This window comes from Oryzias melastigma, linkage group LG19, assembly GCF_002922805.2.
Source record: "Oryzias melastigma strain HK-1 linkage group LG19, ASM292280v2, whole genome shotgun sequence".
Lineage (NCBI taxonomy): Eukaryota > Metazoa > Chordata > Actinopteri > Beloniformes > Adrianichthyidae > Oryzias > Oryzias melastigma.
Window position 1 is genome coordinate 15438880 of NC_050530.1, and position 20604 is coordinate 15459483.

The 20604-nt window shown below is 38.6% G+C and overlaps 1 protein-coding gene and 1 long non-coding RNA gene across 3 annotated transcripts in view; one reads left to right on the plus strand and one right to left on the minus strand.

The window, feature by feature from the left end:
- LOC112154038 overlaps window positions 1–20604 on the minus strand; it is an 83160-nt gene that overhangs the window by 28793 nt on the left and 33763 nt on the right. The gene's annotated exons all lie outside the window — the stretch shown is intronic.
- LOC112154034 (serine/threonine-protein kinase pim-1) lies at window positions 5866–10626 on the plus strand. 2 transcript variants are annotated; one of them, XM_024284617.2, is made up of 11 exons: window positions 5866–6027; window positions 6932–7192; window positions 7406–7687; window positions 7796–7912; window positions 8015–8109; window positions 8301–8348; window positions 8425–8643; window positions 8728–8908; window positions 8984–9154; window positions 9235–10350; window positions 10440–10626. In XM_024284617.2, the coding sequence occupies exons 1-10, from the start codon at window positions 5988–5990 to the stop codon at window positions 9324–9326; spliced, it is 1506 nt and encodes a 501-aa protein (XP_024140385.1). In that variant the 5' UTR covers window positions 5866–5987; the 3' UTR covers window positions 9327–10350; window positions 10440–10626. The 2 variants fall into 2 exon arrangements, with proteins under 2 accessions (XP_024140385.1, XP_024140386.1); XM_024284618.2 differs by lacking the exon at window positions 5866–6027 and adding an exon at window positions 6492–6645.

Sequence of the window (20604 nt, forward strand, 5' to 3'; positions counted from 1 at the left end):
ATTGTTCGTTTAGAGAGAAAAAAGCTGCTAATTTGTTTACTACAAAAATGTTTTATGATCAATCGTTCTAGTGGGATTTATTTATTTTACAAATGAAAAAGTTTGACTTGTGAACGATTTGATGAAGCCAATTTTAGGGAAAAATGAAAAAAAAATGATTACATTTGAGATTCTACAAGCCTCAGTTTTTAAATAGTGTTTCATTTAAGCGCTATAAGCGATGCTAAACCTCACAAAGGTGGATCTAAAAACCAAAGCTGGGGTCTCTGACCTGACTACACCAGTCCATGTTTGGTGAAACTGAATACACCAAACACACATCAGGAATGAGCCTTCATCTCAGCTATCAAGCTCAGCAGGAAAAGGGGTCATGATTGGGGTTTCCATGGAGCCAGAGCACCTGGGCACCTTGCAGTCATCTGGACGGCCATCAGCTCCGCGGTGTGCCAAAATAACTCCAAGTCAAATGTGAAGCCATCTGTCCGATGGCTCAATCTCTGCCAGAACTGGGTCATTTGAAGGGACAATGACCTCAAGAACACCAGCAGGTAGAAAACAGCAGGAATAAGAAAGAAAAAATGAAATTATAATTATGCAGATGAGCAGAGATTTGTCAGAAAAAGCAGATTTTTTATTTATTTTTTTGTGAATTCAGTGTGTACAGATCCTCTTACAAAAAATATATCACTCTGTTCATCATCTGATTGCACCTCATACAGGGCTTCGTTTAACTTATTCCTTAGATAAAACCCAGCTCTTTAAACCCAGCCGCTGATGACTAAGACAGACATCAGAAAAGTATCCTCTGGTGGTTCTCAGAAACATCTCAGTTGAAGGAACTGAAATCGTATCCAGTGGGAGTTAGATAATCTGTGGCATCAGAATCGTTTGTCGCATATAATTCTGAAATTACTGGATATTAATGGTGGAGAGGTTTAAAAATGTAATTTTCACATAGGACTACTCTTATAAAGGCTTTTAAATCCCATATCAGATTATATGTTAGTTTGGAATTTCAGTTTTGACCATTTTTATTTTAGAAAAACAGATGGACATACTTAGCTTCTCCAATTGACTGTATAAGAGACCTGGAATGAATAACTTGACTATCCTTGGATCTCAAGAAACATAAACTATTTATATTTTCTAATCTTTTTGAACATTTAAAATCAGCCAAAAAATTGACGTTCATAGTTCACCTTCATGATCTTGTCCCTTTGAGACCAAACATCTACATATTCGAGCTCCCAACTCATGATACATGGACATGTGGTTCAGACCCCCTTCATGTTATTTTTTTTACATTTTGGCTGTTCCAAAGTCGTCGCTTTTTGACATGCTGGCTGTTCCTGTTAAATCACAGGTCCCCAACCCTCGAGACGTGGTAAAGGACGTAGAACCTGTGAGTTAGAGCACGGGTCTGCCCTGATTAGTGCCTGTGGCCCGGTACAACCAGTTCTTGGACCAGTTCTGGTTCGCAGCCTGGATTGGGGGACCCCAACTCTCATGGCTGAGTTGGGGACACCCAAAACGTCAAAAAGTGACGCGGAGAGGGCCCGAACCATGCATCCATACAGTATGATGAGTTAGGAGTGAGAATGTGTTGCATACATGTATTTTATGTTGTCTTGTGTGTGTTTTGGTGCGTAATCAGTCGCCATTTTTCCGTGATATGTCAGTCGTCAAGTTGGCACCAAACGTCCTCAGTATCCATTATCAGTCCGTGTTAGTCTTAGTCTACATTTCTATGGTAACCATTCTCTCCAATCAGCAGTGACCATGTTAGAAAGCCACACCCCTTCCAATGAAAGTGGGCTCGGGAGAATCTTCAAACGTTTGAGACGTCTCAGGCATCTGATTGGTCAGTTTAAAGCTTGATTAATTTATGCACGAGCAAAATAATTATTTTAAAATTGTTTTAGTTAAAAAGAGCAAGAATGGTTATTCTGACAAATAGAATGACTTCGTACTATTGGATTTTTGGAACCAGCAGTTACACTTCCTGTTTGAAAGGCCAGGTGGGAGGGGTCACTCAGTCCAGTTCTCATATACAGTCAATTGATTTTCCTAATTTTTTACATATTGCACATATAATTACCTTTATATTGGTAATAGCCAGATAAACCTTTAATTGGCCTTTTATTGTTGATCAAACTGTTAAACTACACTTATATAGGTTTATATATGTGTCCCAAAAATGTGTGTTGTTAAAATTTGAAATCTAAAAGTTGCATTTATGATGATGGAATTCAAAATAAATGGATCAAAAACACAAAAAAAGAAGTGATCCAATAAGTACAGACACAGAAAAATGTGAAGTTTAGACGTACAAACATATGACTTCACTTCTATAAACTTTGGTTTTCAAACTGACAAATAATCAAACCACTGATGTTAAACTCACTGAAACCCCTCTTTAAATGAATCGTTTTTTGGGGGGGAAAAAAACCATCATATCATTTTAATGACAACTTATGCAAGATGAAAAACAGTCTGTGGTTTTTCCTTCTTCACAAAAGTAAGAGGAGACGGTAGCCGAGCCCCCTCCACCTGTCAAAGCCCTAACAGTCTTCAGTGTGGTTCTCAGTCTGCAAACGTTCCTGTCAGACACCAACATAAAGAGAAGATTTACTGATCCCACAAACGGTAGTCTGAAATTCCAGGAGGGGGAGGACAATGAGCCTGGAAATCAAAATGTTTCTCTCAACAATAATCAGAGCTGCTCTTTAAAGACACAGCTCTGCCTCTGAGTGTTGACAGATTCCGACAGCTTTCCCTTAACATCAGGACACAAAGTGTAGTTCATCACCAACACAAAGACGCTTCAAGAGTGGAAACCACGTTTTAGTGGAAAGTCAACCGCTTTCCACTGAAAAGATGGAACAGATTTTAGCTTGTTGTACAAAATCAATCAGCTAATGATAACTCCCAGGAATTCTGAGTATGATGAAGAATTTATTTTACATAGCAGAACTTTTTTCCCTTTTTTTCCAGCTATTCATGCAATATACAGAGGTGGAAATCTGGAGAGCAGGGTGGAGAAAAATAAGTGAGCGGCCAAGGGAAATCATTACCGGTTTTGACTTTTAAGGATGAAAGGAAAACCCACAGTGGAATTCTGAGACTGGAAACTTTGCTGAAGGGCTGTTCTGTAATTAATGAGTTTGGAGGATATTTCTAAAAAAAAAAAAAAAAAAAAAAAAAAGGAGAAAACACCTTCACATCCGTGGATCCTCTCACCTTCCAACATCTTTCTATACATTTTTTATTATTTTTGTCAATTACACTATTATTTCTCACTGATTTATGCTGCAACCCTTTAGTACCCATTCTGTGTTGCTTCTATAACCTGTAGCAAACAGATAAAGATGATAATATGATAACAAAACAAAAACTATTTTAGGGTTTTGTCCTGCCCTTTCACTGATTAAAAAAACAGTCGAACTATGGAGAGAAAATAGACTCACTCCGATTTATGCATGTAGGATTTGTGCATAAATATGGATCTGTGCGTGCGTATTCTTGATTTGTAACTCATATAATATGTGTTGTGCATAAGTAAAAAAATTACAAAATTGAACAAAATAAAAAATACACATGTACAAATTAAAATTACAACAGCCTGAAACTAATTACACACAAAAATATTTAAAAAAATACTCAAAAATCCCCTCTTCCACACAGACGATACCTGAGTTACACACGGATTCCATCGTGAGATTCTTTTCACGTTTCACTGACCCATCAGTGAGTGATGCGTTCATGTACTACTAGAATGCTGGGTCATTAGAGTTTTCTTACCAGCCGTTTTAAACCTAGATTCTGAATAATTTCTGGGGAAACTTTAAATGTTCCTACTTTCTTAAACAGATATTCCCGATAATTAATATAAAAAAAAGTCTAAATAAGCATTTTTAAAACACAAAGTTATGCACAAATCCTAAATTACACACACACAAATCATTTAAACACAAATCAAGAATAGCTCACCCACAAATCTGAGTGAGTCTATATTCTCTCCATAGGGAACCTCTATGTGCTGCTCAGCACATTCATATAGTGGTACCTATAAATTTGTAATATTATTTATTTATTAAATAAAATGCAATTTTAGGTTGAATTCAAACTAAATAATAATTTAAAATCTTCCTTTGGATATCCCCGACAAATGTACGTGGGTTTTGTTTCCGAATTGCGAACTAAATTTTTTTTCTTGCTGAGTCAGCAGTTTTTTTTCGCAACGGTTTTTTGCGTACCAGGGCCGCATTTTAAGCATTGCGGTTTCGAAAGTTATATCGTTTTGTTCAGCTTGAGCCCCCGGATTCGCGAATACCCTTTTTACGCAAACATGTGCACATGTAAAAAACATGTGCAAGCTAGCTAAGACCGTGGCGCCACGCACATTCCATTCATATTCTCCAACTTCTAATTACATCATAGGTTCCCATTTATGACTGGTAATGTTACATAACAATTGATAAAACCCCCTAGGAGGTATTTCTTTTTGTAGCTTGCTGTAAAAGGGCTTTTTAAAATAAAAATTAAAGATGGCGGCATCTTCCAAAGGTCAAAGGTCAATGAAACTTCCAGGGTCATTGTAGACCCCAGCTATGGACATGATTCTCCAATTTCGTGAAAATCTGACAAAAAAATATCACCATTTCACAGACGTTGCCACATGATTGGCGCCGTAGGTCGTGTGGCCATCTCCTAATAATTTCAAATGTTCCCAGGCTTATCCCCGACACGTGTCACTGGCGTTCGTTTGCGTATTTAAAAAAAAAATTTTTTTTGGCCCCATAGGCGATTTTTGGCCCATTTTTTTATGGAAACGCTCGTCGTGATGTCATCGTGTTGGGGGGTTGACGCGCACTATGCCAAAAATTCATTTTCAATTTTCCCTACGTGTGATAAAATTTTGAGGTACTTTTCGTTCATGTGGCGGGGGTGAAAGTTTTGCTCAAAGGCGCAGATAGAAAGAATAATACTATAAAACAAACCAGAAACAATATAGAAGTTTTTGCGGTTAGGATTAAGTGCGTCTTTTTGTGTAGTTTTTGTTTTGCTACACACTGGTCATGTCTGTTTGGGCTTAGGCCCTTCTTTTGTGTCCTTTTATCATAATATATATTAAGGGGTTGTTTCCGTTAAATATAAAGCTATTTCATAGTACTTACTAGAAAATAAAGACACCAGAGGACTACTAGAGAGCGTGTTAAAACAGTTTACTGCAGAACACATACTGAAATATAGCATTCATGCTAATGCTAACACGTAGCAGACAAGCTAAAGACCGGAGCTCTGTTCCCAGAATGCACCACGATTATCATCTGTCAATCATAAAGCCGAGTCCCCTCATTAAGCAACAAAAAAAAACGCCGTTTTCAAAAAATCCACAAACTTAGAAAAAAATTCACTCTAGAATTCTCATGAATCAAATATGCATAATATGCATAAGGTTTTGTTACTTCCTGGTTGACATCAACCCTCACTTTACACACTGATGGCGATGCCGCCATTTTGTCTGAAGTCACAGTGAAAAGTGTCTTTTTAAAAAAACTGCATTTTGAGTTAAATGAACTCAATCAGTCCTGTAACATTATCAAACTACGTCAAGACAAAAAGGCAATTTGAACTTATGTAATTTTTGACAAATGTATTGAACCCCGAAGGTTCCTCATGTATTATTTATATTCATACTTTTTCGTTTGTGTTTTTTCTGCAATTTGTACACATTTCAGTTCCCCCTGAGACACTCACTTTGTTGTTGCGTTATGTTGTTTGTCAATAAAGTTTTGAAAAAAAAGTCAATTTGGAGCTAGTTGGCTTTGTCTTTGTGACATCATCAATATCACAGACTCATATGGCGTTACTTAGCAACACGCTTCCACAACAGAAAGAGTTTTAGTCGGTAGCTGACCATTCGCAAGTAGCTGAGAAAAACTTTGATCGTTTCACTCGTGTTTGGGAAAAAACAGCAAAAGATCATGGTTAAAAATTCTGCTAAGGATAATCCAAAATGTACTGGTGAGTGAGAATCATGGGAAAACATTTTTTGGTCGAGAAAATGACAAACTTTGGTTTTTGTGATAATATTTTAACTCATCTAGCTTTTCAAATGAAATACCCCAACACATTAATTAGATCTGAACTTTAACAGTTGTGTAGACCAAAAAAATGATTCTGAAGATTTTTAGTTGAAAGAAAAAAATGAAAAAAATCAAATTTCTTGAGCCAGGTATAAATGTATTTGTAGGACATATGTAATACACATATATGTATATAGGTTGTAAACACACACACTCTGCAGTACATTAGTAGTAATATATTTTTAGGATGTATTGATTTAGACTTGTACACAAAATAAACTGACGCCACTATAATTATATTAAAAACAAATTCAGTTTCTATGTTACTTTGCAACAAACTGTGACATCATCAAGACATCATCAAGATCAAAGACATTTGAAGTTACTTAGCAACACGGTTCAACAACAAACCCAGTTTTAGTCTAAAGTTGCTGAGAAAACGTAGACGTACACATTGAAGCTGAGGAAATATTTATCGTCGTAATCCAGTTTAGTTTTAACAAACAATAACAAATCATGGAAAAAGATTCAGCAAAAGATTTTAAAGGAAAAACTGGTGAGAGAGTCAGAGGAAAATGTTTAGTTGGACCTTTGGGTCAAACTTTGGTTTTAGCGTTTTTCTGATGAGGTCTTTCAAATAAAAGGTTTAATTTGCTGTTTTGACAGTTGGCTGCTGTTAGCTAGTTTTGTTAGCTAGTTTTGATGGACGGGTAAACCATCTAGGTGTGCCCCGTCTTCACCAGACAGTGGCAGGGATAGGCTCCAGCTTCCCTTTCGCCCCAAAAGAGATTAAATGGATGGAAATAACCTGCATCGTTAATCTGTTTTGTTCTCATTTTCAGATTCCAGCAGTAAAACACGTCAAAAACCTTTTGACAATAAACAAACCAAAAAGGTTGAGAGGAAACCCAAGTCTGAAACCAAGAAGCAGAAGAAAAAAGTGAAATTCTTGAAACCACGTGAGTCTCCAGAACCTGAACCAACACGGCCATCTACCAGCACCCAAGACAACCCCCCAGTGAGAGGACTAAAGAGAAAACGACAGGAAGACCAACAGGAAGAAGAAATCATTGAGCCAAAGAAGAGGAGACCTTGTCTTAAAGGTAGATATGCAGAATTAGTAAATGGTCAGAAGTTAGTCGACAATTTCTACACCGACACGCACCAGCAGACATTTTTATACCTTTATTTTGTCTGGTTTTCCTTTTTTTTTTTAAATACACTAAAATAAAAATACTAAGTTGAAGTTTTCTCACAAAGGGACACTTTCAAAGAAGAACACTGCAAAAATAAAATTCTTTTCTTGTCATTTTTAGCTTCCAGCAGCAGTGCAGCCCAACAAAGCAGCAAAACGTTTTCTGATGACCAAACCAAAGAAGTCAAGAGAAAGCCCAAACCTGAACCAAAGAAAAAGAAGAAAAAAGTGAAACACTGTGAACAGACCGAGTCTGATATCGGTCAGGACAACACCCGAGTGAGAGGACTAAAGAGGAAAAGACAGGAGGACGAAGACGAAGACACAAGAGACCAACCAAAGATAATGAAGCCATCTTTGAAGAGCTACCAAGAACTGAGGGATTTATACAATAAGATGAAAGGTAAGTCCCACAAATTGATATTGATTTAACACAAAATCTTAATTGTTTCTGCTTATTGTACTTGAATGTGACCATCAAACTGATGTGTTTTGATGTTTTTCTCATCAGGAAACAAAACGAGTGGCCAAGAAAAGACACTTTTAAAGAGTTCAGCAAATGAAAAAGAATCAAACCAAGAAATCCCAATCAAAAAGACGGAGAGAGACGACGTGATCGACCAAAAAGGTCTGATGATTTCATACCATTATACTTTGGATTATACAGTTAGTTTATAATATTTTCAAAATCAAATGTACTAATATGACATTTCTGTTTGTTTTTGTTCAGCCGAGTTTGAAGCCAAATATGTGGAAGAAGATCAGTTTGGATCAGGAGGTTTTGGATCCATTCATGCCGGCTTTCGCAGATCTGACAATCTACCAGTAAGTGTTTTATATGTGGAGCTGCAGTCAATGAGCTGGAGAGTTTTTATGAAAACATGAGCAAAATACTTTTGTGGTTTACATGGTGTGAATTGAAGCAGATTTTGACGAAGTGGAAATCTAAATGATCCCAGTTTGTCTCCTGTCAGTCATCTCACAGTCAGAGATGCTAACTCTTGTTTGTCTTGCAGGTAGCCATCAAACACATTCTTAAATGCTACATTAGAAACAAAGAGCTGGTAAGTTTCATCAGACAAACTCTTCTGCTCTGAATGTGTTTCTCTTCTTCCTGCTCTCTTTGTTGGGACTCTTCAGGATGAGAATGGGAACTTCATCCCTTCTGAAGTGGCCATTCTGCTAAAGCTACGAGATGAATCCCTTCAGTCCAAAGACAAAGCAGCACCAGTACCGCTGTTGGACTGGTATGAGATAGGCAGAGAAGTCATTCTAGTCATGGAGAGACCAATCCCTTGTGAGGACATGTACGATTACATCGAAAACAAAGGAGGGAAACTGCAAGAAGAAGAAGCCAAGGTAGGCCGGTCATTCAGTGTGAATGCAGCTTTAGAAGGAGGTTTGTTGGTGACTGATTCACCTTCCTACTTTTATTTCTTTCAGATCATAATGAAACAACTAATTCACACAGCCATAGATCTTGAGGAGAGAAACATCTTTCATCAGGACATCAAAATTGATAACATCCTCATTCAGACCAGCTCAGACGTCCCTCGCGCTCGTCTGATCGACTTTGGACTGAGCTGCATGGCGGAAAAAGATACCATCTTCAGAGTCTTTTCAGGTTAAGATATGCATCTACAAATAAAAACATCAAAATTATGAGCATAAATATGACTAATGTTTGGTTTTTTTCCAGGAACTCCAGCACATGGCCCTCCAGAATATTTTAAAGGTTTTTCTAGTCCGGGATCAACCACAGTCTGGCAACTCGGAGTAGTTTTGTATGAAAGCCTCCATGACCCTATGAGCTTCTCAACGCGGGATTTTGTCAAAGGGAGTCTAACGGTTCACGATAAACTGTCAGAAGGTCAGAAAAACTCACAGAATCTTTCTCTACGTGGATTGTTTGAGCTCTGACCTTCATTATGACTTATTTTCTTTCTCCAGAGTGCCAGGACTTCTTTCGAGCATGCTTGAACTTAAACCAGGAGAGACGCGCCCAGCTGAAGGACCTCCTGCATCATCCATGGCTAAGATGAATTCACAACACTGCACATGAAACAGTCAAGACACTAAAACACACATGAGGACAGGGAACTGGAAACCTTGAAACATTAGAGCTGGAATAGGTCAAAAAGGGGCGTTTCCCCTCATTTTTGGTCGTGTTTACCAACCCTTTTCTTAAAGTACCCCAAACTTAAATGATGCGCTCCGTCTTTTACTGTTTATTTCCTTTGGTTTTCTGGTTTATGCTTCACCGATCATGAAAATTTAAACTTTTTTATATATATGTATATTATTCAATTGACAGTGTATATCTCTGTTTTGTTATTTTAAACTTAAAATGTATATGTAGAGGGTAAAGGAAATAGATTGAGATACTATGCTTTAGGTTTCGACTCTGATCAATATGCGTGATTTAGATTTAGAACTGGAATTGGTCAAAAGTGAAGGTTCTCCTAATTTTAGGTCCTTTACCCCAAACTTAAATGATACGCTGTATTCTGTATTCTCATTTCTGAGATAACCTCCACTTTAGCCCCTTCCCTTTCATTTATATATATATATGGATTTAGTTTTACACACTGTTTTGCAAAGATTTCTGTTTTCATCATGCTGGTTTTCCGAATGGTTGTTATGCGTTTTCAGTTCTCTGTGAGAATAATATGTTAAATCAAGTTTGTTAATGGAATTATTTAAAACGTGAATCGATGGGGTACTTGAGAACTGATGTTGGGAAACACGACCCTATAGGTCACGATAAAAGATGGATCCTTATAGAACCAGATGCAGTACAGGACCCTCAGATTAGGTGTAATTTAAAGTCAAGTTTGCCTAAAGAGATAACTATGTATGGGAAAATTAGACACACCCCCCTCTGATGGGATCCCATCCACTCATTGTACCAATGCTGACACTACTGGAAAGACCTGCTTCGTTCTCCTTGTGTCTCTTGTTTCTAGCGACCCGGACGCGTTTGTGTTGCTGCGGTCTTGGTTGCTGCTGTGTCCTTCAGATGTCCTCCAAAGATGGCTGAGTAGGACCTTCTGAGTCTGACTATTGGTGAGTAGTTATTCTAAACAATCCAAAATGAAAGATTTACAGGTTACTGGAGGTCATTTCCTAACATGCTGTTCTTCTCTTTTCTCCAGGACTCCTTGGCGTGGCGTTGGTGGCGGAGCTGCCAGCACACTTTTTTTATCTGCCGCTCCTTTAACCCCCTGCCGTCTGTGGAAAGGAGATCTCTCTTTGAATTGCCTTTCCCGAGGGTTCTTCCTAAAAGGGAGTTTTACCTCGTCTTCATAGAGAGCTTGGGCAGGAGAGGAGCATGCACCACCCGAAAAGGGTGAATTTAATTGGCAAAATAAAACTAAAGAAAAAAACAAAGAAAATGTTTTGGTTTTTTTTTTTTTTTTGTCATTGTGTCATTGTTTTATTTGTTGGTCAAACATAGAAGCAGTTGACTGAGAGTGAGGGAAGCAGATAGCCTGAAAATATTAAGAGTATGAATACTACTACAGTTACCTTTACAAATGCAGCTGAACAGCCAAAATGTGTTTTTAAGAACAATATTATAAATTAAGGCAATATAGTGATCTACCAAATGTATTTAAAGCTTTAATTTAACCATATCATGTCACAAGAAAAGGTTTTTAAAGACCAAGAAGCAGAAAACCAGACAGTTTGACAAAACTAAGCCATTAACTTAAATGTTCTGAGAGTCACTAACTGAAACAGCAGTGCTGTTTTCAAATATAAACCTGGTGTGTTGGTGGTAAAAACCTAAACAAGAACAGATCACAGAAACATGACAGATAAATAAATAAAGACAAAGCTAAAAAAAGTCTTCAGTCCAGGAGCTCCACATCTCAAACAACCATCAAGAAGAACTCAAGATGCTCAACAACTCCACAATCTCCATCACTTTGGAAAGAGCAGACGAAGTGGTTGAAGATCCCAAGAAGTTCTTGAGACCTGACATCCACATGCGTGGACATCACATTTTGGGTTATATTACCACAGTGGTTCATTCTGCTTCACTGGAGCCGTTACTGTGTGAAGTGTTAGCAAATTATTAGTTTGAGTCTTAGGAGATTAAACCATACCATGATTTTCTTCAGCCTTTCATAGTGAACTATATCCAAATACATGATCATGTATTACCTTTGAAACACTAAAAAAACAAATTAAATATTTTTCCTGAGTTTTTTCCTACCTATAAATAAAACGACTCAATTCCTGAAGCTCCGCCTGCCGCTGTGTGCGATTGTGCTTCATGGAACAGGCAGGTACCTCCTGTGCAGTCTGGATTGAGCCCCCATTTTTTTTATTTTAAATCCTTTTTTTTTTTTTTTTTTAAACAATCAGAAGTAGTTTTGAAAAAAAGCCCAAATCCAAATTCTTCCCCTACCCCTATGGCTCCCTCCGCTTTGTTTAGCTTCAGTGCAAGGGACAAGCACTTTTCTTCATGTGTGTGCTCTGAAGCACAGAAGTCTACATTTAAATGTAAGTATTTACTTTTTTGTTTTAGGATGACCTTTTTAAAGTTACAAGACTGATGATGCAACTACCAAAATAGTAGCTAGTGCTAGCAGCTCTGCGCTAACACAGCTGACCGGCGAGTATTGTTGACATCATCCAGTGGGATAGTCTCCGAATATGAAGATATTGGCAATGTTTGAATTCCTTCACTACTCACTACTTTGCACTATAGAGTTTGTCATCATTTTATAGTGCTGTTTAAATCTACTACTCCTAAATTCAGTGCCCTAGAAATCTACCAGAATGTCATGCTAACTAAATTGGCAAATATAGACCTCCATGCATTGGATTTGAACAATTATTCCCAAAAAATACGTTTAAATGTAATTTTTTACTGGACCATCAATGTTTTCATCATCAGAACTCATTAGAGTCACAGATTTTGTAAAATGCTCTTATGACACATATTTTCATTTGGTGAAATTGGTGATGTCATAGTTGCCATTAAGAAATAATAGTGAGCGCGGTGTCTGAAGGAGTAGGGAGAAGCCGTAGGGGAAGAATTGGATTCTGACAAACTGTCGATCTTTTACTTTCCTATTTGTAGCATTTTTTTTTTTTTTTTTTAAATAAATGCTAGTTTTCCGGGGTTTTTTTGTTCCCTTTAGGCATGCTGTCTGCCCTCTGCACTGCTCTCTGGGCATATAGATGAATAAAATAAGGGAATGTGTTTTAATAGAAACAGCAGGGTGCGACCCAATGCTAATTGGAAACAACAGGTATTCACTCTGACGTTGGAAAACTTCAGCAGCTCTAAAAACAAAAGTGAAAACAATTCTGCTGCTTAAGAACAAGAGCAATCATTTGACCATGCACAGGGAAGTTCCTTTAGGATTTTTTTTTTTGTTGTACAGACACATTTTTAAATAGTTTTCACACATCCAGGATCAATTACAGACAGAAACTTTATCTGATCGTCATCATTTTGTCACACTTTTATTTTAATAGTCTGTCAACCCAAATTTGCCTCACTGATTCTCATCTTTCCCTCTGCTCTTGTCTGGCAGCACAACAGAGGCGTCTGGCTCTGGCTGCTCATGTCAGATAACAGCAGATAAATACTTTCTGAAGGTGATTGTAACTCCATAACTGTAGCTAATATGATGATTTATTGTTAATAAACGCGATATGGACACTTTCAGGGCTTGGTCATGAATGTGTCAGCACTTACGATATCATTTTCACAATGAATATAATATCTAATTTCTCATTTTCACCTCTTTTAATACACATGCTCAGAGGAAATACTTTGTCTGACACACAACTGTAGACAAAAATCCCTATATATCACTACAGGAAAATCCCCCAAATATGTGTGGCTTTGGCTCATTTCAGCAACAGAAACTCCCAAAATCATAATACGATCTTTGGCTGCAACCAGCATATCTTTGGATCTTCAATCACTCTTGTAAAAATGCACATCATTCTTCTGGAGTTTATGAGAAGAAAATCCCAACTGACAACGGGACCCTGGAATCTAGCTACTGTAGATCAACTAGACAGTATTAATCTAGTTTCTGGGTCAAGTCTGATGTGAGACAGATTTAAACATATGCGCTGGCTTTGGAGCCACTGTTATGCACGAGGGACGTCTGCAAACTGGAAAACAGTCTCATCTGACACTAGAGAGAATTAACAGCGTTAAACATCTTAGTAAGAAATTCATGAAGCCAATTAAATGGCGTGTACTTGTGTAGTGGTTTTCTACCTTCCTCAAAGGCCCAAGGCGCTCTACAGTCATAGACCCATTCACCTGTTCACACACACATTCACACATTGGTGGTGGCTCTGCTGCCGAACAAGGACACTTAGCGTATGGGCGGGCAAGGCGGGAATTGAACCCGCAATCTTCCGATCAGGAGTCGACCGCCCAGCCGCTGCACCACGGCTGCCCGGCTTACACATTTGATGTGTTTTCAAGAATGCAAGTTTAAGATGTTCTTGGTAAAATTGGGCTCGAAATGGGTCTGTGCGAAGAGGAACAGAAGTTCCTGTATGGAAGCAAACAATCCAAGCTCGCATAAATGCGTATGGAGTTAAGCTATGGACACGCTTTGAGCACGTGATGCTCATTCAAGAACGCACTAAACGCAGGTTCTTGAATGCGAATTTAGCCAATGATGTTCACACTGGACAAGCAGGGAGGGGCTTCTTTTTTTTCTACTGTTTACTAGCTCATGTGCACCACCTATAGTTGGAAGAGGCTTGATACAATAGGCTTTTTCTTCTACAGTTGTATTCCGATATATTAAAGACTCTGGCTGAATCTAAATTCACCCCCTACCCCTACGCTTCTTCCTTAAGCTTCTCCCTTACCCTTCCAATTGTAGGGGCATTTGAAGCTGTAGTGGTGCCTTCATTTCTTTTTCTAAAGGGGAGTCGTAGCAGGTAATGACTTTTTTAAGGTAACTATTTAAAGTTATAAAATCAATGTTGCTATGAATTTTACGAGCACTGGTAGCTGCGCGCTAACGTAGATGCCTGGGGAATATTGATGACATTGTCGAGTGGGAGTAACAACCGGATTTGAAGACAATATTGTTTCCATATCTCTCCATTTTAAGGGCTAAATCTAGAAGTCCAATTAGTTGTCCCACATCTAGGTGTGTGAAATGTGTTCTCCACATTTGACCCATCCCCTGGAGGAGCGGTGAGCTGCAGACACAGCCGCACTTGAGAACTGTTTGGTGGTTTAATCCGCCAATCCAACTCCTTAATACTGAGTATCAAGCAAGAAGGCAATAGGTCCCATTTCTTGACTCTTTGGTATGATTTAGTCTGGATTTGAATTTGTGACCTTCCATTCTCAGGGCAGAAACTCTCCCACAAGGCGACTGAGCTAAAGGTAAGGGTAGGGAGAAGCTGGAGGGTCAGTGGAGCAATTTGGATTTGGTGTCATATGATTCCAGCCTGGCACATGCCACAATTATTCATTTGTCCTCCAAGATCAGTTTTTAAACGGTTGGCCCATCTGTAAATTAATAGAGACGGCATCCATTTGTCTATCAAATCTGAGTCCCTGATTGGTCAAAATTTGGCCAGGTTCAAACTAGCAACATGCAGTTAGGGACCACACGTTTTACATGTAAAAGCCCAAAAACGGTCATAGAAACTTGCGTATCTACATGTAAACATGAGAGTTTTGAATGCGGAAGCATGAAATGTGAGTTTATGCACATTTATATAGACTTTTCATTGAAAGTGGCTGCTGGAATACAAGTTGTGAGGGTGGCGTTAATGTAATATCAGAGTTTCTTTATATCTTGATTTTTTTTTTTATTTAAATCAAAAGTAATCCACATTTATTTGATTGTTACATGACTGTCTCACAGTTTTCTTTTCTAGTGAGAGCTGGTCTCATCATCCACACTGTGATCAGACCCAGACTCCCCAGTCGAGCTGACCTTCTCTCTTCCTATCCAATCAGGTCCTGGGGCCACAGGATCCTGTGTGGGCTTATCAAGCTGATAAAACCTTCTGCCTCCTTTCCAGGGAGCCTCAGAGCTCCCAGGCCCCGAGGGCTCGGGAGAGGATAAAGGTTGCCTCTGAGGGCTTATCTCCTGTTCACCCAGAGCGGGAGCCAAAGCCAGCCAGGTGGGCATCTCTGCGAGGAAAGGCAGCAGCATGCCAACCCCAACAAAGCCCTCAGTCACAACTCCTGGGCCTTTTGCTTTCCTCCACTCCATCACTATCTCCACTTGGCAGCCAGAGCCAGCATCCTGCAGATATTCAAAATGGAGGAAGCAGACAGTGTTTCTCTCACTGATATTTCTATGTCAAAGTTTTCTATAATTAGCTTTAGAGTTTTTCCAACATTTTAGTTTGTCCAGAAATTAGTGAAAAAATTATTTCTCAGTTTGAATTGTTAAAACGCTTCTCAAGAGTTTAAGACAATCTATGACTCTGCTTTGAATCCCACACTTACAGTTATGATGACATAACTGGCCAAAAACCTTACACTTTACAGACAGAAAATCATGTATAGCTCATTATGTTTTTGAACTAGTTGTTACATATAATTTAATTCCTAAAGCGTACCCCTTAACTGGTGGATAGGAGTTAAAAACAGGCAAACCTGTAGACAAAATTTTAAGATGGTAGACTGCTCGATGAGCCTGTAGAGCAAAAATGTTCATGCACATTTTCTCCTTAGAGCATACTACGAGCGACACTTCAACACAAATAAGGGTGAAATAGGTCAATGGGTCAAACTCTTAGCCCTGCGCTAACAGCTAGTGCAAGTACATGCAGCCTGACTGTTAGAAATGAGGAAATTGGACAAGCAGTACTTTGCGCGGATATCTGTCAGGCATCCTACCAGTACTTACATATCACGTGCCCTGTGCAGGCAACATTTGTGTTCCGCCAGTATGTGACCAATACGCACAACTTACTAATGACAAAAGTGGTACACTAGGTCGCTGTACAACAGGGTCACGTCATAAAGATGTGCAACTTACATTAGCCTCAATAATACTTCACCATACTCTTACCACAAGAGTGACAATGGTACATTCCATTTTTATGACACCCCTTAGGGTGGTCATACGGTCCTCAAGGTAACTGTAAAGCCTTGTTTCCACTGAGCCGTCCAATACGGTATGGTATGGTATTTTGAGCAGTTTTAATTGTAAAATGGACCCATTAAACAGTACCAGGCCATAACTCTTGAGGGCCCCTATCCGTTATAGGTCCATAGAAAAATGAAATGGTTTGGGCGGAGCCACTGTTGCAACCCTCTGATTGACAGAAAGTGATGATGACATTAAAAAAGCGCAAGGCTAGAGTTTTAGTTTTCCTTTATACAGAAATATTCTTCTTTATAAAAAGTAAAGCACGAAGAAGAAGAGCTGCTGGATGACCTCCACTGTTCCTGCTTTGCTAGTTGTTGCACTACAATGACCTAATGACATGCTAGTGGTCTACACCACGCATGCGCCGTGAAAACAAACCGCTTAACTGAGTGGAAACACTCGGCAAAATTAAAAGTACCGGACCACTCCTTACCATGCCGTACTTGACTTTACCACACCTTACCGTACCAAACCGGATTGTACCAATCCTTACCGTACTGGATCATAGCAATCCTTACCGTACTGTACCACTCCTTACCGTACCGGACCGTACCATTCCTTACCAGACTGTACCACTCCTCCCCGTAGCGTACTGGATCATAGCACTCTTTACTGGACCATACCGTACTGGAGCGTAACACTCCTTACCGTACCGTACCATACTGGACTGTACCACTCCTTACCATACCGAACCGGATCGTATCAGTCCTTACCATAGAGGACCATACCACTCCTTACCGTACCAGACTGTACCATTTTTACTGGACCATAACACTCCTTACCGTACCATACCGGATCATACCAATCCTTACTGTGCAGGACCATGCCACTCCTCACCCTACCAGACCATACCATTCCTTACCGGACTGTACCACTCCTTACCGTTCCAGATCTTACCACTCCTCACCGTACCGGACTGTACCACTCCTTACCTTACCATACCGGGCCATACCAGTCCTTACTATTCCGTACCAGATCGTACCACTCCTTACCGGACCGTACCACTCCTTACTGTACCGTACCGGACCACTTAGTGGAATAAGACGCAGCTCCACCTGTATTTGACACTCAACAGGCCTGAAAACCTTAAAATCTCCATCAACCGTATGAGTCCCCCCACCCCCCTGTACAGGTGAATGTGACTAAGGTCTTAAGAACTAGATAAATACAGGTTGTAGGAGCAGTAAAATAACTGATGTGTACATCTTACTGTCACTGCACAGTCAGCATAATTCGTCCGTTTCTTTTTTGCTTAAATTGGTAATCGTTTTGCTCGCAGCTGTGGCCTCGTCTTGTTTGAAAAGTTTGCTAACAACACTAATAATCTGCTGCTGTGTTAAATATTACATCTTTCAGTGGAGTGAACGTTTACATGCAAGTTGAAACTGATTGGGCCCCTCAAGTTACCATTTATAATTATGCATAAAAAAAGTTCATTAGTGATCAAAACCAATAGATAGACTCCAGGGCAAATTGTGTTTTTGCATGTCGACTCAGCAGATCACCTTTGGTGATCGTGGGGAGCACATTCATAAAACATGAAATGTCTGGTTTTGGTTTTTGGAAACGTTGAAATAAATAGAAATAAGAAGGAAATATAAAAACGAGGGAGAAATGTTTAAAGCTCTGACTTTAATTCTATTTCACCGTCTTTGTTCTTTAAATCAACATTCTTTGTTTTTATTAAAGAATATACATCAACAGCCGGATTTAAGTAATGTTTTTTTTATTTAAATATCGATTAGTATTGATATCAGTTAGACTAAAAACTGTAATTTTTCAGCTTTTACTTCACTTGATAAGAAAATTATTGGACTCTGAAGATGAAAAGACAGTAATGGTGAAACTTAAGTCCCAAAAAACTTTCTATTTTGTATAAAAATGCATAGTTTAAGGTGAAAAGCTAACTTTATGTGTTGAAATAATGCACATAATGCAATGTGGGACAAATAACCACACAGGCCTTAATAGGGAATAACTGGCTGTGGGATTTGGGAGCTCTGTGGTAAAGGCAAAGAAATAAACATTAATGCCATTAATGGTTCAGGTTTGAAAATAGGAGTTTTAAGCTACAAGAAGATGGGACTTTAACATTTTGTGATGACATTTTTTTTCCCTACATTATTATTTTCTGCATATACTTAATATACAAGCCTAGAAGCTCAGCTCATCCTGCATGAGCTACACAAGCAAAGACTGTTTAATGATCTCTGTTTGATTACAAATATACAAAAACCAAAAAGCAGAAGTGTAGAGCAATTTAAAAGAATCCAAATTATGAAACTTTTAGAAAATGACTCACAACTGATGCAAACTCAAAGCCTAATAAGGTAAAATCATGATCCTGAAACCTGCTTAGAAAAGTAGTTAAATAATGTCTAAATGAAACACACACTGAGTCTGCTGCAGTTTCTCAAGAATTTATAAACTACAAATGAACAGAAAATAAAAAACTCCACTTATGAGCATGTGCAGTGACAGTTACATAACTCCCCGTGCTTCTGTAACTGCTTAGTTTCAGCATGTCATGAAGCTAAAGTGAAGTCAGGCAGAAAGTTGTCCACCGCAGCTTCAACCTGTGTTTACCTCACTGCCAATCGCATTTCCACTCTGGAGTTTGAAGGAAACAGCATCAACCTGAGGAACTGAGCAGGAGGGAAACCAGATGCTAACCAGGAGTCCTGCTATTCAGCATGTTTGAAAGTAGGATGAACTGTTTGGATTGAGCACACACATGAAATATGAATACATGTTTAATGGATTTTTAGTCATTTTTAATGCAGCAAATTAACACGGAAAAAAAAGCTTTTTATTGTATTTCTACATTGAGTCCATTCAAACTACAAACTCTATTGAAACTGTACCTCATCCATGAGTTTTGGTTAAACTTGTACTTTTTTTGCTTATTTTGTTTAGTTTTCTGTATTCAGTAGCTCTAATTCAGTTGTTTATTTCTAATCCCAACAAACCTAACTTTAACACCAGAACTTTAGCTAAGTGGATGTGTATAAATCTCTTGTTTATAAATTTCCAAACCAAGTCACGATTAATAATCCAGTTTGATTCATCTACATATAGATATATACCTCTTTTGTTTGCCTTTTTAGTATTTTGTTTTTTTGTTTTGATGGCTAAAAATAAACAAATTCCCAATCTAAATTCCATGACCCTTTTTCTCACCTTCTTGTGTTCAATTCTTCCATAAACTACACTCACATGTCACTGAATTTAGGCCTAAACTATAACACATCATTTATAAATGATTGAAAATAATTCATAATTGATTTCTATTGTATTTTTAAGAAAAAAGGCTTCTATTAGATCAAAGTAAACGTATGAATTGCTTGACGGTTCAAAGGTGTGCAACAGTAGTCCACAGAGATTGGAAAATACACCATATAGATCTAATGCGAAGGAGAAATGAGGTTTAGCATGATGTGTTCAGACAGTGTATTTGGATTTAAGTATTCCCCATTGTTTGGGTTGGCTGGGGTGTCTGGTCCCGTTACAAAACCGCACATGCCTTTGTGCACGCCAGACAGAACGAGCCAGAGATGGAGGGAATGCAAAGCCCCTAGAGTTGCGACACCTGAGCGGCGAGGTGTGCGCCCGAGAGATCTCTCCAGCTCCAGCTAAAACACAGACTATTTAAGCAGAAATAACAAAATGCCTAACCCTGTTAAGTGTAAGGGCAGGTTTTCTCATAACATTCACACATGGAGGCAGCGGGGAATTCTGTCATTGAATTGGTTTAGGCTGGGCTCCATCTTACCCTCCACAACGCCTGCAGCAACACTAGATTGCCTTTCCTGAGCGTCCAGAATAATATAGACTAGGTGGTGTGAAATGACAAGAATGTTCCAATCTGATCTGACATAAGGGAGGATTGTTTCATTTCAATCTCTTTTTTTCTGTCTCGTGCAGACACTGATGGACATGGAGTCAGTCTACTGAGGCGACCAGTAAAAATGCCTACAAGTTGTTTGGTTTGTGTTTCTTTTCATGAGTTTTGAGTAGCTCTAGAATGGAGATCTTAAGGCAGATAATAACTGAGAAGAGCGAGCAATAAGTGCTAAATTGAGTTTATATGATCTTTGTTAAGACACGATTCAGCTTTTTCTTTTTTTTAGGATGAAAAGCATATTAGAGCATATAAAGCTTGGTTATTATTATATTTTATAACTCTAATATGACATATTCA

Excerpts from the sequence above, each read along its gene's own strand:
- LOC112154034 (XM_024284617.2), top strand. The coding sequence starts at position 5,988 with ATGGTTAAAAATTCTGCTAAGGATAATCCAAAATGTACTG. Across the intron at positions 6,028-6,931 it reads GGATAATCCAAAATGTACTG|ATTCCAGCAGTAAAACACGT; the intron begins GTGAGTGAGAAT and ends TCTCATTTTCAG. Across the intron at positions 8,644-8,727 it reads TGCAAGAAGAAGAAGCCAAG|ATCATAATGAAACAACTAAT; the intron begins GTAGGCCGGTCA and ends TATTTCTTTCAG.